This window comes from Syngnathus scovelli, chromosome 14 (genome assembly GCF_024217435.2).
Source record: "Syngnathus scovelli strain Florida chromosome 14, RoL_Ssco_1.2, whole genome shotgun sequence".
NCBI classification, from domain to species: Eukaryota; Metazoa; Chordata; class Actinopteri; order Syngnathiformes; family Syngnathidae; genus Syngnathus; species Syngnathus scovelli.
This window is the reverse complement of record NC_090860.1, coordinates 15,331,900-15,347,321: the sequence shown is the minus strand read 5'-3', so window position 1 is coordinate 15,347,321 and position 15,422 is coordinate 15,331,900. Positions and strand designations below refer to the sequence as shown.

At 48.6% G+C, this 15,422-nt stretch overlaps 1 protein-coding gene across 20 annotated transcripts in view; it reads left to right on the top strand.

Moving 5' to 3' along the window:
• Nucleotides 1-15,422, top strand: part of nrxn3a (neurexin 3a) — a 42,843-nt gene that overhangs the window by 1,313 nt on the left and 26,108 nt on the right. For 13 of the 20 annotated variants that reach the window (XR_011088110.1, XR_011088109.1, XR_011088108.1 and 10 more), the window contains exons 2-5: nucleotides 4,062-5,153; nucleotides 7,344-7,364; nucleotides 7,759-7,785; nucleotides 8,521-8,592. Coding sequence is in view for 15 of the 20 variants with exons in the window: in XM_049740415.2 (XP_049596372.1) it covers nucleotides 4,463-5,153; nucleotides 7,344-7,364; nucleotides 7,759-7,785; nucleotides 8,521-8,592 (811 nt within the window). In the remaining 5 variants the exon portion in view is untranslated. Of the gene's footprint in view, nucleotides 1-589; nucleotides 613-658; nucleotides 803-4,061; nucleotides 5,154-7,343; nucleotides 7,365-7,758; nucleotides 7,786-8,520; nucleotides 8,593-15,422 lie in introns of those variants that run through there. The other 7 variants (XM_068653023.1, XM_049740427.2, XR_011088112.1 and 4 more) reach the window with 5 other exon arrangements.

Genomic DNA, 15,422 nt, shown 5'->3' with positions numbered 1-15,422 from the left:
ACTGCGTATAAGTAAAAATGAAATCAATGCTTCATTTCTTTTTTTATGCAAGGCGGCAGCCCGCAATCAACACCGCAATCGTGCACGTGAGGAATACGTATGCCTGCGAGTGCATGCGTGTGTTTATGCGGGCGGGCCGCGGGCTGGCCGGCGGGCGTGTGTGCATGGTGGCAAATAATTGAAATGACTAGACAACTGTTTCCCCCTCCCTAAAATGACGTCTTCTGAAAGACGCTTTACTGGAACGTTGTCGTCTCTGCTCCAAACGTGATCTGCGCTTCGTGCTGCATTTTGCGCCAATCGTTTATCATTTTCTCCCCCCCCCCCCCCCACCACGCTCCGCTCCCCGGTCTTCTCTGTGGCTGCGCTTCAAATAAATAACCAACGAAAATTCAAACGGGAATAATTGTGATTTCTCTTTTCTTTTTCTGGTGGACGTCACGTTTAAGTGGCAGGGAGGCCGCATGTGGTCGACCTGCGGAGAGAGAAATAACGCACAAGGCCTCTCTATCTGCTCCATCGGGAGGGGAGGGGGGGGGGGGGGGTAGTCGTCCAACTGACGCTAAGGTCTAAACTAGTGCGAAGACGCAATGTCAAGAGGACGCCCATGCAGTGAGCTTTATTTTTATGCGTGGCTTTTTGCAATGTGTCTGATTCTGAGGAGTTAATCGGATTAGATGATTCCCGTACGAGTATTTATGCGGAGGGAATTCCTAATCGTTTTTTTTTTTTTCGTTTTTTTTCTGGGGAATGGGCGTGGTCCGCAATGTGATCTCTTTCCGTGCCTGCCTGCCTGCCAAAGGTGTGGTGTGGTGTGGTGTGTGTGTGTGTGTGTGTGTGTGAGATCATCCTTGAACTTGGACCACCATTGGGGCAGCGGTGGCCTGCACTCTTAGTTTACATCTCTAATGTCTTTTTCGTTGGCTGCGGCCTTAGTGAAGAAGGTGTTTGCTGCATTGCCTGCCTGCCGAGTGTGTGACTTGATATATGTTGCTAATATATTGTGGGCGTGTGATCAGTGTTTAGAAGTTGCCAGGCGTGAAATTGAAATATAGCACCGTACATTGGTAACAATTTACAGCTTTGATGCGGGAAAGGAATATTTGTTACAAAAACGAACGAAAATCGTCCGTTGCTTTCTTTTTCTTTTTCTTTTTCTTTTTCTTTTTCTTTTTCTTTTTCTTTTTCTTTTTCTTTCGGAGAGGCTGCATTTTGGTCATTTGGCCGTGCTGTTTCTCCTTTGCTCGGCGGCTGGCTGATTAACTGCGGCGCGCGCTGACAAATCAAGCGCAAAAAAAAAGCACCAAAAAAAAAAAAAAAGCCAAGGGCTCTCAAGGTAAAACCAATCCCCATAGGGCGTGGAAAGTCAAATATTATGCAGGATTTAGACGACTGCTCCCGTCGTAATTTGAACATGCGTGTCTATGCCACTCGTGTGAAGAATATTTCGTTTGCCACAAACGTGAAGGACTACAAAAGATCGTGTGCTTCTTCTACAGAATAGAATAGAATAGAATAGAATAGAATAGAATAGAATAGAATAGAATAGAATAGAATAGAATAGAAAGGAAAGGAAGCCATTTCAATAAGACGCAGAGGTGTTACGTAAAGGGCTCTTTTGGTGAGGGAGGAGAATATGCCATGTATTTTGCGGCGGTGACGGCGGCGCGCGCACGTGCACGTCATGTGTTTTAATCTGTGCAGTGATTGCTCGGTGTCACGTTTGGGACCGTTTGTAGTGTGTGCGTGTGGGTGGGTGGGTGGCTGCGATGATGCTGGTGCTCTCGAACCGGGTGATGTAATGCCGCAGCAGAAGCACACAACCCAAAGAAGGCGTGCCTGCCTGCCTGCCTGCCTGCCTGCCTGCCTGCCTGCCTGCCTGCCTGCCTGCCTGCCTGCCTGCCTGCCTGCCTGCCTGCCTGCCTGCGTGGCTGCCTGCCTGCCTGCCTGCCCGCCTGCCTGCCCGCCCGACAGCGGGGAAATAACGTTTGGCTCACGCGTGTGTGTGCGTACTCGCAGACATGGCCTGCACAGATCATTCCCATTGCGATTCCCATTTGAATTGATTTATCGTTCATGTTGTATTTTCTTCGTAAACAAAAGGTTCGTGAGAAAACAAGGCCATCATTTGAGAAGCCTTTTTTTTTTTTTTAACGTGTCTTTCTTTTGATTTAACCATCTTATCTAATTATACTTGCGTTCGTTCTACTGTCATGAAAATTAATCGGGTTTTTTCAACACCTCCAAAATGGATGAATCGTTTTCTTCTTAATAGAAGCAACATTTTGGGGCCGAATATTTCAAACGTTTAAATTCTATTGTTTCATTGGATGATCTATTTTTTTATGTCATGGGCCGGCCGATTCGATTTTTTCCCCATGTTGAAGTTGTATGTCTATTACATGGCTTCTCACGTGTAGCCTGCCGAAGCTTTTCTTTTTTGTAACACTTAGGCCTACTTAAAGAGTGCATTCAGGAGGCCCTGCAAGAGTACAACGTAGTATTGTAGCCATGCCATTATTTGTGTCATCAATTTAATTCAACTCCATACACCCAAAATTGCTCCAAAAATTGAAAGCTGCTGTGTGTTTATGCTCCTGCTATATAGTATGTTGCAGAGGAAGATCATCTCGCGACGCCGTTTTATCCCTATCTATATAACTACACGCCGTATTTATTGGAGACTTTTATTTCTCCCCCGAGTAAATGCATCAGAAAACGTAAGATGTTATTTTTCATGATAGCTGTAGGGATAGCAGACTGCACAGGCCCGCCGTCTCATCCATCTGTTCACATAGCACAACTATTAAGAAGCCTCAAATGTGAACGCAATTTGTTCCTTTTTTGCACAAGAAGGAGATCAATCTAAAATGGCCGGCCGGATAAAAGCGGCTGTGTTTGAGCCGGAGCAAGGTGTTGAAGAGAGGAGAGGGGAGAGGAAGGGATGGATGGATGGATGGATAGATGGCTGATGTCTGGGCGGTTCACGAGCTGCGTGCGTGCGTGCGTGCGTGCGTGCGTGAGTGGATGAGGTGGAACATCCTCCCTCGCTCTGTTTCCTCCTACCATTTAGTGTCAGTGCTGGACAAATCATTTGACTGCAGCAAATGCACAAAATATCAAACAACTCCTAACCCCTGTGCCGAATTATGCGGATAAATTCCAGATGATACTCTGCAGAGTGCTGCTGCAAATCCTACTGGTACATGCATGGGTTGGACATTTTGTTGGCGCATTTGAGCGCTGCTGGCTGGCTGGCTGGCTGCGGATTTTTGTTCATGTGATCGAGTCACCTGCTGCAAAATGACTGTCAAGTGGCATCCGTTTAAACACAAGGGGCGGCCGGGCGGGCGGGCGGGCGGGTTGTTTTATTTGTTGTGCGCGCGCACGTAATGCGCGTATACAAACACTGGCGCGCACGCATACCCGCACGCACACACAACATCCACGGTGCTTGTGGCTGTTAATAGGATCCAGAGTGCTGCTGCCTTTTGTCAGCGTGTGTACGTCGACTCGTCCCTGTGGTGTTGGTCAAAAGAGCCTTTCACCGAGAACAATGATCCATGCCGTTTAGCCTTTTAACCCCCGACGGTCCCCATCCTGCAACAAAAGGCAAGCACAGACAGATGTAACAGCGCTATCAAAGTCATTTGAATGAAGGTGCTTGACTTGCAGCCATATACGTACGTACGTACGTACGACATGTTGGCCGCATGGCGGTGACTCATCTGCAATGTACGTATTATGCGTGGATAGATAGGCTCAGGTCATCATTTGTTGACTCGTTGTGTGACGTCAACAAAGCGCCACGCCGTAAGCAGCGCTCATCATCTGTCAACGACGGACGGCGGTTGCTTCCGCTAACAAATCCCATCTTCTACTAATGTAGCCAGCCGTAAGCCTTTCACGCGCTAACGTCAGCCATCGAAGGGAATGGAATGACTTGAAATGAGATTTACATATGATGAGTGAGGTTTGGAAGCAAGAAAACACTGCGATGTGAAGGATGTTGTCCGTTGACCCTGCGTGACCTCTGCTTTCTCTCTCTCTCTCTCTGACAGTGATGGAGCAAAGAGAGAGCAGCAGATCCCACGTCTGCTTCATTGGCCAGCGTGAAACATGAAGGAGAAGGTTCTGCTCAAGAGGACTCGTTTCCAGCCATGAATCATGAGAGCATGCACGCCCGCACAAGTGTAAAAAGCACAAGAATCCAAACGTTAGCTTTGTGTCTCAGGAGCAACGCCTGCCAGCTACTGGACAATTTCCCAATGTGACCGGCCTCCAGACTGTTAGCCGCAACGACTGTTAGCCCTCTCTGGTCCCTTTAGATACACCTTTTGCTATTTCTTTGACTCTGTACACCCCTCCGGCCGGCGGGCGCTCGGTCGGTCGGTCGCTCGGTCGGTCGACCAATTAGTCCGAACTCCGACCTCTGTGGGATTATTCCATTTTTTTTGCAAGTATGGATCTCGTGAGTTTTTGTATCCAGCTGCAGGTGCTCCTCTGCACATGCGCGGGACTGCAATTTTTAGGCCTACCGGGTCAGTGGGCTCGTTACCTCCGCTGGGACGCCAGCGTCCGCGGCGATCTCAGCTTCCAGTTCAAGACGCAATTCTCCGAGGCGCTGCTGCTGTACTTTGACGACGGCGGCTACTGCGACTTTCTGCAGCTGGCCGTGGCCGAGGGTCGGCTCCAGCTCCGTTTCGGCATCGACTGCGCCGAAACCACGGTCGTGTCCGACACCAGGGTGGACGACGACAATTGGCACTTTGCCGCTCTCAGCAGGTATAACCTGCGCACGGTTCTAGCGCTGGACGGACGGGCCAAAGCCGACCAAGTGCGGCCTCAGCGCCAGTTCATGAAAATCGTGAGTGACCTGTTCTTGGGCGGAGTGCCTCAGGATATCCGCAGCGGCGCGCTCACGCTGCCGACCGTGCGCAACATGCAGCCTTTCCGGGGCGCCATCGCAGACCTGAAATACGGCAAGTCCCAACCCCTCTTCCTGGGAAGCCTTAAAGTGCCCTTGGAGTCGGAGGGCCGCTGCACCGTCAACCCGTGCGAGAACGGCGGCACGTGCACCGTGGCGGCGGCCGACGGACAGCCGCTCTGCGATTGCTCCAAAACAGAATACGAGGGCCGCTTCTGCACACGAGGTAAGCGGCCTGACTCACCTTTTGTCAATGGAGGGTTAGGGAAGACAAAAAAAAAAAAAAAAAAGAAGCATTTCAAGCAGCCAAGCCATCGGGATAGCAGGTGAGCGCAATGACCAAATGGGGAAGCGAGGGAGGGGAGAGGGCAATCCATCCATCCATCCATCCATCCATCCATCCGTCCAGAGAAGAGGAGAAATTGGGCATCTTGCCAAATCTCTGAATGCGCCCCTGCACAATTGAGCGCTCGCTCCTGCCTTAGGCAGGCCTTTTGGCTGCGCCATTCTTTTCGAGAATAACACATAGGCCAGACAGCTCAAGTCAAATAATCAACCAAACACTCTGTCTGGGTGTATATTTGTCATGGCACATCATAGAAACGTTAGCATCAAGACCTCCAAGTGGAAAATGTCATCCATTCTTTTTTCTTGTTTCACTATTCAAAGGATTGGTTCAGCGATTGCAGGCTTGTGGCTTTGACTTTGTCAGCTTGCCAGGCTCCCGCTGTGATTGGCCCTCGTGTATGTTCGTGCGTGCGTGCGTGCGTGAGAGCGAGCTGTTAAATCTGAAAGCTAATCTAAACGCTGCTTGGCGGTACAAGACATTCTAATGACATTGGTTCTGCAGTGAGTGATAAGGATGCCTCTTGAGAGAATGGAGCTCCCCAAGCCCCTTTTCATTACCCAATCACAAGATGTCAGGTGTTTTATATCACGTTCTTTTGTGCTGGCAATTTCAGTGGGGGCTAAGCCCCCAACAAGCAATGCCATGCCATGCCATGCCATGCCATGCCATGCCATGCCATGCCATGCCATGCCATGCCATGCCATGCCATGCCATGCCATGTGTTTTTTGCTGCAGTCCAAACACAAAGCACTTGGCTTGCTTACCCTGACTTGACCTGACCTGACCTGACCTGACCTGACCTGACCTGACTTGCTACCACATTGTGGACACAGCAGTGTTTCAAAAAAAGTGTTGTTGTCGTTGTTTTTTTTTTGTTTTGTTTTTTTCATTTACAATCAATACACCTTTTTACGCATCTTGGTCACTCCTAAAATGAGCAGATCTTGCAATGAGCATTTTCCAGGTGATTAAGAATGTATTCTGGCACTCCTACCTTCAAACCTTGTCCCTCTGGAATATGTGGGCATAGTCTTGATTTTGAGGCCCCTCGAAGGAACCAGCAGGACGGAGCTACGTTGCGTCGTAGAGTAGAAAGGGTCTCCTCGGTCGACGAGATTGAGCGATGAAGTCGAGTTGTTTGGAAAGCAAGTCATTTCCAAATGCGTCTAGGTTGGATTACGCAGCGAGGAAGCGCTGCGCTGCGCTGCGCAAGCAGTTGCGCTGTGCCATTTGGCCGCTGCTAGAGCCATCCATATCCATTACGGCCAGTTTGAACGAGATGAGCTCTGCTACTCTTTAATCAATGATTCATTCATGAGGCCCGAAAGAACAGGAAATTAGCACAAGTGCTGTGTTGGATAAGAACAAATGATGAGAAAGCCAGTGATAAAAGTCCTTATTAGACGAATAGAAAACATTTCAGCGAGGGCGCACTATATTGGATTCCTGTGAAAACACCAACGTTTTGCTGTATCCTACTGAAAGATGAACTGCGCTTCCCGCATAGCTCGCAGACGACTTTTGAGCAAGTTCTTTGGCGTTGGCGTGGCGTAGCGTTACACCGGTTCTCCTTTTCAAACCAATGAATGGTTCATGCATCTCTGATTGCCTTCCATACGCCTATGTTCATTCACATTAACACTCACACATACCCAATTCGTCCCAGCCAAGGAAATGAAATGCGTCTTAAATCATTTCAGATGATATGATTGTTTTCCAGGATTTCTTTTGTCCTTTATTTTGTTTGTTACCTTCCACTTAAATATCATCTTAGAGAGAAGGAAAGAGAGAAAAAAGTCACTCTTGCTCACACTGTGCTGACTGCAAGGTCTTTCTCGCTGGCTGGCACGGTCCAAAACATACACACGGCTGAGCTGAGCTGCCAGCCAGCCAGCCAGCCAGCCAGCCAGCCAGCCAGCCAGCCAGCCAGCCGTTTGTATGACTACCAGAGTGTTGTTATTTGCATGACAGTCAACATGCAAGTCATGAAAGTGTGTCTAATTTCTTCTTTCTTTGCTTGTCTCTGTCTCGGTCTCTGTCTCTGTCTCTGTCTCTCTTTTGTTTCAGAGATCAGCAGCAAAACACCAGGTGAGCGGAAAAGAAAAAAGACGCCTGCCGTGCGATTGAATTTCCACGTCTAATGTGATCAAATATTCGACAGCAAATCAAATGCGAGGCAAGAACGGCACTTAGCGACCGGTGGCCTTGCCGTACTTTTCAAATGAAGGAGAAGCTACCGCTGGCTGGCTGGCTCATTCTCCAGAAATTCTGCCCATGTCCCGTAGAGTTGAAGCGTAGCTAGCTATTGGGAGCTTTGCGGTTCAGACGTTTCTTCGTGGAAGAAACTGGAAGCTTTGCGTGTGTGTCTGATGTCATGCTTTTCCTCTCGGGAAAAAATCATGGATCGTCACAATACCAGCGTGTATTGGCAAGATGCTTAAGTGTTCTCTTCTGCTTTCTTCTTGTCCTTCCTCTTTTCAAGGCCTTGCTCACATGAAGACAGAACAAGGTACGACTCTTTTTGATCCCTTCCTTCCTTCCTTCCTTCCTTCCTTCCTTCCTTCCTTCCTACCTTCCTTCCTGTCGACACTCCAACATAATGACGTGGATACTTTGTCGCATGGACGTTTGAGCGCAGCGTTACGTGGCGTGCTGTGCTGTGCTGTGCTGTGCTGTGCTGTGCTGTGCTGTTAATTGCCGGCCGGGGCAGTTGGCTCTAGACGGCCGCTCGTTCTCGTGTACACGTGACGACGATGTAGCAAAGCCGAGTTAGAAAATGCAAATGTCTGTTGCTATTCAAAATCCTTTCATTTCTTTCAGAGGATTGGGAAAATGAACAAAGAGTAGTCGGTCACACTTTGTTTGGTCTCATGTGTACATATTTGCTTGATGCGCTTGCATGTTGCCAGTGTGATGCTAATGAAGCGCGTTGTCATGAGCAGCCCCTCCCCGAAAAGTACCAACAAAAGCACCTTAGCCACCATCCCAAAACTATGGGTGCTAGGGTTTTGGGCTTGACAATTCATCGCTGTTTATCAATGACACGGCTAACGAACAGCAAAGGCCAGACTGCTCATGAGAATGCGAGCTAACCACATGGATGGATGGATGGATGGATGGATGGATGGATGGATGGATGGATGAGTGACCTCACTGAGTGTATTTGACTTGTTTCTCTTCTTTGTTGCTACTGGCTGTGGACTGCCTCCTCTCTCCACCTCCACCCGCTCCCTCGCTCTCGTAGCTAAAAGCAAAGGTACAGCCTTTTCCCAATCTTTCCTTTTTGGCCTTTATGAAAAGCAGCGGCGCTTGCTCTGTGAGTGTTTGAAAGCACATTACAAGTGATGTTTAATGTGTTGACATGTCTCTCTTCCGTTGTTTTTCACTTCTCTAATGGCTTCCCGGCCGAAGATTAAATAAGCGATTGAGTCGTACTTAATGGAAGGAGAATGAAAAGACTGTGTTACTTTGCTTTTTGTCTGTCTCTGTACATTTGCTCGGTTTTGTTGCTGTTGTTGTTGTTGTTCTGAAATGTGCGAAGGGGAACCAAGAGATACTAGCTCTTTTTTACAAATCCAAGCGGTCGGCAGTCTTTTACGAGAAAGCCGTTTCATTGCATCGCCCAGAACAGGACGATGATGGAAATGCGCAATGGAAGGTCTGCCCAGTCATTCATGTGTGTAACATCCATGAAAACCTTCCAAGTTTCTCTGCTGCCATCTGGTCGCAGAAAAAAAACAAAACAAAAAACCAACCCTAACTCCCCAGTCCGGAAAAGGAAAGAGCAAGCGCATGTCCGCTACGTGTCTGTTTGAACAATGTTTCTTTCCAGATTTTTCAAAAGAATGTCATCACTTGAGACGAGCCACTTTCTGTTGCCATTGATGACGGTGGGGCAATGCATGCTTCGCTTTCTCTGCCCACGCTGAAAGCAATGCGCCATATTGCGTGCTGGCTGGCCTGTGTGCCAAAAAGCAGCAGTGGCATCATATGGACGAACATACAAGTGAACGAACGAACGAACGAACAAACGAACAAACAAACAAACAAACAACCAACCAACGGAGCAAACGGCCAAAGAGCATTCTCCTCACTGCTTCCTTCTTTCTCAGGATAGTCTGGCATGTAAATATTAGAGGAACAAAAATGTCATGAAAGGTGAGGAGGGTTGCAAGAGTTTAAACAGAAAACCTACAACGTCTTTTGGGTGCTAATGAAGTGAAATGGATTTTTACTGAGACACAGCTTTTGATCAAAGACCGTGGCAAAATATTACACCACGACGTGCCCAAAAAACGGCTATATCTATCAATGGGATTTTGTGACGTATTCCTTGTTAGATAATGGCTCATTTAGAGCAAAGCTATTTCTTTTTCAGTGTCAACAGAGAGCGCCGTACGTATAATGAATTGAAGCCCGTTTATTTGAAGAAGTCAGCCCCAATAGTGCAATTGCCCCGGAGCGGGCACATTTGAGCTTGCAAACGCTCCCCAGACGACATTTCAAAGAGGAGATGGGGGGGGGGCAGGGGGGGGGGGGGGGGGGGGGGGGGGAAGAACATGCTTCAGGGGAAGAAAAACATGCTGCTGATCTGGGAAACGATTAAACCCAGATTCGTACTGACAAGTTTTCTCTCCTCCCAGAGGGAGATGGCGGCGGCGGCGGCGGCGGCACTCTGTATAGACACTAACATGAGCAAGCGAGAGCGATAGGGGCAGGAAAGAAAGAGATTATGGGCGAGGAAAGGCTGCTTATCATAATTAAATGGAAGTGCATTTTATCCTCACGCTATTGATTTGTGCCAAGGGTAGTGTGTGTGTGTTTCCCAAGTCAAGTCAAGTCTGCTATTCATATTGGCAGTCGGCAATCTATTGAGCTCATGTGATGCAATTGGGCTCATTCTTTGACAAAGCAAACAGCACATGTGAAAAAGAAGGAAGGAAACGCAAGACTGCAATAGCTGATTGACACCTTCAGTGTTAAGCGTTTTTGCTGTGGGCAACATGGCTTGAGTCTATCCTTGCAATTTTAGTCACCCGCTTTGTGCATGGATGGATGGATGGATGGATGGATGGATGGATGGATGGATGGATGGATGGATGGATGGATGGCTGGATGGATGGATGGCTGGATGGATGGATGGATGGATGGATGGATGGATGGATGGATGGATGGATGGATGGATGGATGGATGGATGGATGGATGGATGGATGGATGGATGGATGGATGGATGGATGGATGGATGGATGGATGGATGGATGGATGGAGCGATGGATGGATGGAGCGATGGATGGATGGAGCGATGGATGGAGCGATGGATGGAGCGATGGATGGATGGAGCGATGGATGGATGTAGCGATGGATGGCTGTAGCGATGGATGGATGTAGCGATGGATGCATGGATGGATGGATGGACGGATGGCCTTTTTCCCCATTAATTTGAATGACATTCCATTTCTACCCCATCATTCATCTTTCCCCGCTCCTGCCAACGCCTGGCCTTTCCTCTAGTTCACGTTATATGTACGTAGCACACGCAGTGTATTTGTACAATTCTCCGCTCATTTGACAAACGATACCATTATAATATTGTCGCGCACGGCAGTACATCATACGGTTGACTAGGGAGGCAAGTGTCGTTTGAAACCCTCCTGTTAGTATGCAAATGTAGTATTTCCACCTTTTTCCAAGTGTAAATCCCCAAAGGGCCCGTGTACTCTGAAAAAGAGCAAACGCACGCAGGAGTTGTGCGCTGGTGACAAATGGCTGTGCGGTGGATTCCAGCGATAGGCCATCTTGTGGTGATTTGATCACTCGGGCTGGCTGGCTGGCCTTGTTTTGTTGAGACATCAGATTGGTGAAGAATGACCCCGGCCGGGTTAATGAGCGCTGACCTCTCTTTTGCACTCTTAACGTAGTGTGCTTTTCGATTGCCAAAGGAGTTCATCAGCAGAGACAATTGCCAAGCGTCCCTTTTGTTCCCCACGACTTTTAAACACTGCAAAGGATTCGTATCATTAAAGCGGCAACTCTCGGCTTGTATGCGGTGGATTCAAAGTGGTCACTTTTCAGGAGAGCCCAAAGCAGTGCACAAAGAATGCTCATGCTCATCGCTCTGTTTTTCCTTGCTGTTTTCTACTTGCGCTCGCTCCTCTTTCATCTCAAATGTAGATGCGTGCGCAAGGCAAATTCCTGAAATGATACTTTGTTGGATTCATAGTAGGTGCTGTTGGCTGACTTGACAGTTTAGGATGAACATCTTGCCCGAGTCAATTTGATGATTTGGAAAGATTTTTTTCCATGTATGTGCAAGTGATTATTGAAGCGGACTTCCTCCTATCTGTGCGGGCCAGGTGCTCGCTGTGACACACCACTCGCATGATGAATCAGACCGAGGGAGCCGTTATCTCTCTCCCTCCAGAACACACACGCGTGCACGCACGCACACGCGCACGCACACACACGCACACACACACACATGCACCCCGCTCGCCCCCCCGTCCAGTCCCTCCTCCCTCCTCCTCATCATCACCCATCCTGTCCATTCACATTACTCTTCATTGTCTCCTTCGTCATCTTTATTCATGAAGGAGGACACTTGCGCCATACTTTTCAATTGCGACAGCGAAAAATCAAATGTACTCCAGGTGTTAACTATGACACGTAGTATTTAACTCTTTAGTTTAAACATATTTGTGAACAAATAATAGCGAGTAATAGCTTGTGGGAGTGAAGTAGCATCTTATCTTGGAGGTGCTGCATGGTGAAAACAAGCCATTCTACGCACTGCTGACTTGCAGACTGCCACCTCCCATCCTTTGTTGTTCACACATTCGAAACGTATGCACACCGAGCTTCATTTATCGTGTATACAATATAAATATGGTGTTAGAGACTCGTGTTTGGAGGAAATGGAAACTTTCGATTTCTCAATGGTATAGCTGCGCTGCGCTGCGCTGCATCCTTCCAGTTCGGCTCCTGTCCCGTTCGCAGTCACGGGTGGGCCGAAGCGCAGCTCACACAGGGAGGGAGCTGGGATGGGACTGATCGCTGTTCATTCATACTTATGGACAACTGGGGTCACCGATAGGATGAAAAAAAAGAAAGAAAATGACACGAGTAGCCCACGGGCCTGTTGGGCTTATAGCTTTGCAGTGCAGGGTTAGTATCATATTCCATCCCCCACGTCTGTATATCATAACATATTTCTTTAAGCAAAGTGAGAACTCTTTTCAATATGTGTATAGTAGAGTTTTCTATTAATAATAATAATAATAATTCCAAAGTAGGAGGGCCCGTTCCACAGAGTATACGGTAAACGAATCTGGTATTTTGGGAATACCTGCTAATGTATTGCTACACTGAATTGTCTGGAATGAGCTTTGAGTATGGTGTGCAGTGAGGGGAAGGGGGAGGGGCAAGCGGGAGGTGATTATTAGCGCTCCTCTGGGGCTTTTGTCGGGGCCCCGTGAGAGAAAGAGGTTAATGCCACTTAGCCTGGGGATAGCCGGCCGGCCATTGTGTGTTTGTATAGTTGCAGGCAGCGCACGCATGTGTCTGGATGATAGGCCGGGCCTCCCGCCGCGATCCCAAATCACTTACTATTTCCCTCAACTAATCACTCCCCCACCCTCACCCACAAAGACCATCTCATTTTGGTAAAGCCGAAGGCTAATCGCTGCATTTGTCCTAGAACGAGATCCTAATTGTCACTCTTCCAAAGGCCTTTCGTGAGCGTTGACTGCCGCGACATCACCGAAACACGACCATAGGTAGAAGATCAAACAGAAGCAAGAGCACCGACTGCTTTTTGAGACATCTCCTCAAGGTCTGGCGCACGATGAACAAATGTCACACACGCAGTATGTCGTTTGCTCTGGAGGCTGCTGACAGACACACGTCTCATCATCCCGACCTGAACGTCCGTCCCTTCATTAGGTCACCGTGTAGATCCGTTATTAGTCCTGCCACATCTCATTGGAGCTCTCCCCTCCGACGCGTCGCGCCCACTGCGCCTCACCACTCTTCCTTCAGAAATGAGTCTGATGTTTCGGATTATTGTGTCCCCGGTGCGCTCTCGAAATGCAATTAGGTCTCGGAGGAAAAGGCCAAATCATCCGTCAGCCGCTCCGCCGTACAAATGGCCGTCCGTCCAAGAAAAAGATCAAGCCGCAATACTCAACCTCCGCTCAAATATAGCAAACAAACGTTCAGACGGATGACCTTGGCAAAAAGGCCCAAAGCGCCGTGCGTCTACTTGAACATTTCAAACCACAATGCTTTTGCTACTTTGACATCCTGCCATTGTTGCTGAACATACTAACACAAAGAGGCAGTTTCTTAAGTATACGCTTGTCCTTTTTTCCTCCTCGTCTCCCCCTCTGTCCCCCGGTAACCATGGTAACCATCAGCTGAGAAATGGCAACCGTGGCCCTTCATTAGCCATGAACACAGGCTCAGACGGCGCAGATAATAGCCAATAAGTGTGTGTGTGTGTGTGTGTGTGTGTGTGTTTGTTGGAGAGGCATGGGGGCACAGGGATACGGCACTACGTATGTTGGGCAGTAAATGAAAAGCCTCCAAGGGATAGAGCCAACCTCGCTGTTATGCTTCAGGGAGTTATCGGCTGGCCGGCTGGCTGGCTAGCTGGCTGGCTTTGTGTGCAAAGGTGGGGGGGGGGGGGGGGGGGGACTCCGTCACTTGTCTATATGTGGGAAGATCTGCACATGTGGAGAGTAGACCTGGTTGCTCATGTGCACATGAATGCATGGTTGTCATTGTGCATCTTGCTTGAGCACCACACAACTTCATGTCAAGCCCAAATAAATAAATCCTAGAAGCAATCAGATGGTAGTGGCGCTTCCTCTTTGGATTGGCGGAGACGCCAACGCTTTGGGACTCTGTGGCGCCCCGCATTGTGGCTCGGTGCAGATATCCGCCGCGGCATTGGTCAAGCTGCTGTACAAATGGAAATCCAGCAGCATGCTGAAATTACTGATGCTTATCTGTGCTACGTGTCATTGACCCTGCACCCACACGTGCACGCACGTGCACACACACGTGCACACACGTGCACACATCCATCCAACCATCCTGACTTCCTCCCTCCCTCCCTCCCTCCCTCCCTCCGTCTTTTCCAGTCTTGCATTGGTCCTTTCCCAATGCTAGCAGTTAATGGCCCATCTTGTCAACGGTGAGTGGACTGCTTGAACTTGCAGAGGAGACGTGCTTCACGTGGCTCCTGCAGGCAGTCATCTCCGCCTTCTTTTCTTTGGTGCCATCTGTGCGTCACATCGTGTCGTACGTAATGCACTCAGTGGGCCGTGTAATAGGTTTGGTGCCGTGCCGTGCCGTGCCGTGCCGTGCATCCTTTCCTGTGCGGGCGGGCAGGCAGGCAGGCGGGCAGGCAGGCGGGCGAGCAGAATGTTGCCTACGTCTCTGCATTGATCTATATCAATATCATTTGGTGCAAATGCTTTCCTTTAACATGACACGCTTATTGTGTTGATCCTTGGAATTGGTGCAGCTCAGCTGTGTGTGTGTGTGTGTGCGTGTGTGTGTCTCCTCAGGATATCGCTTGATTCTTCATACCCTCAGGAGTTCAATTGAACAAGTCAGGTCCACACTAAATATGGTTAAAAAGATACTTTTAAAAGTGTTAGTCAAGCGCCAGTTAAAACAAATCTGGCGGTAGTTGAAATTTAACACCAGTCAACGCAACGGCTGATGTAGATAATGTGCTTGATACATCTGCAATCACGAGAGCATTTTGTTTCTAGGCACGCACACACACACACGCACACGCACGTGTACTGTGTTTGGTATTTTTAGTACATGTTACTTCTCCCACATCTTATGACTCACCTATGCTGGAGTTGCAAATTGAAAAGTTGAAGGAACCAATATAATAAGACTAATTGGGAGAGATGAAAAAGGATTTGTCAAATTGAAATGAGCTCAATGCGAAATTGCAGGAGCAGGATGTCAACTACGCAGCTGTCTGATTTCAGAACGTTTTGATGTGGTGACCTGCAGCACTGACAAATGCAAATCACTTTGAGATCCCTGCCTCAGCTTTCCACATTGCTGTGTTTTCAGATGGTCTGAGCAGACCATCATCCCCCCCCCCCACACCCACACACACA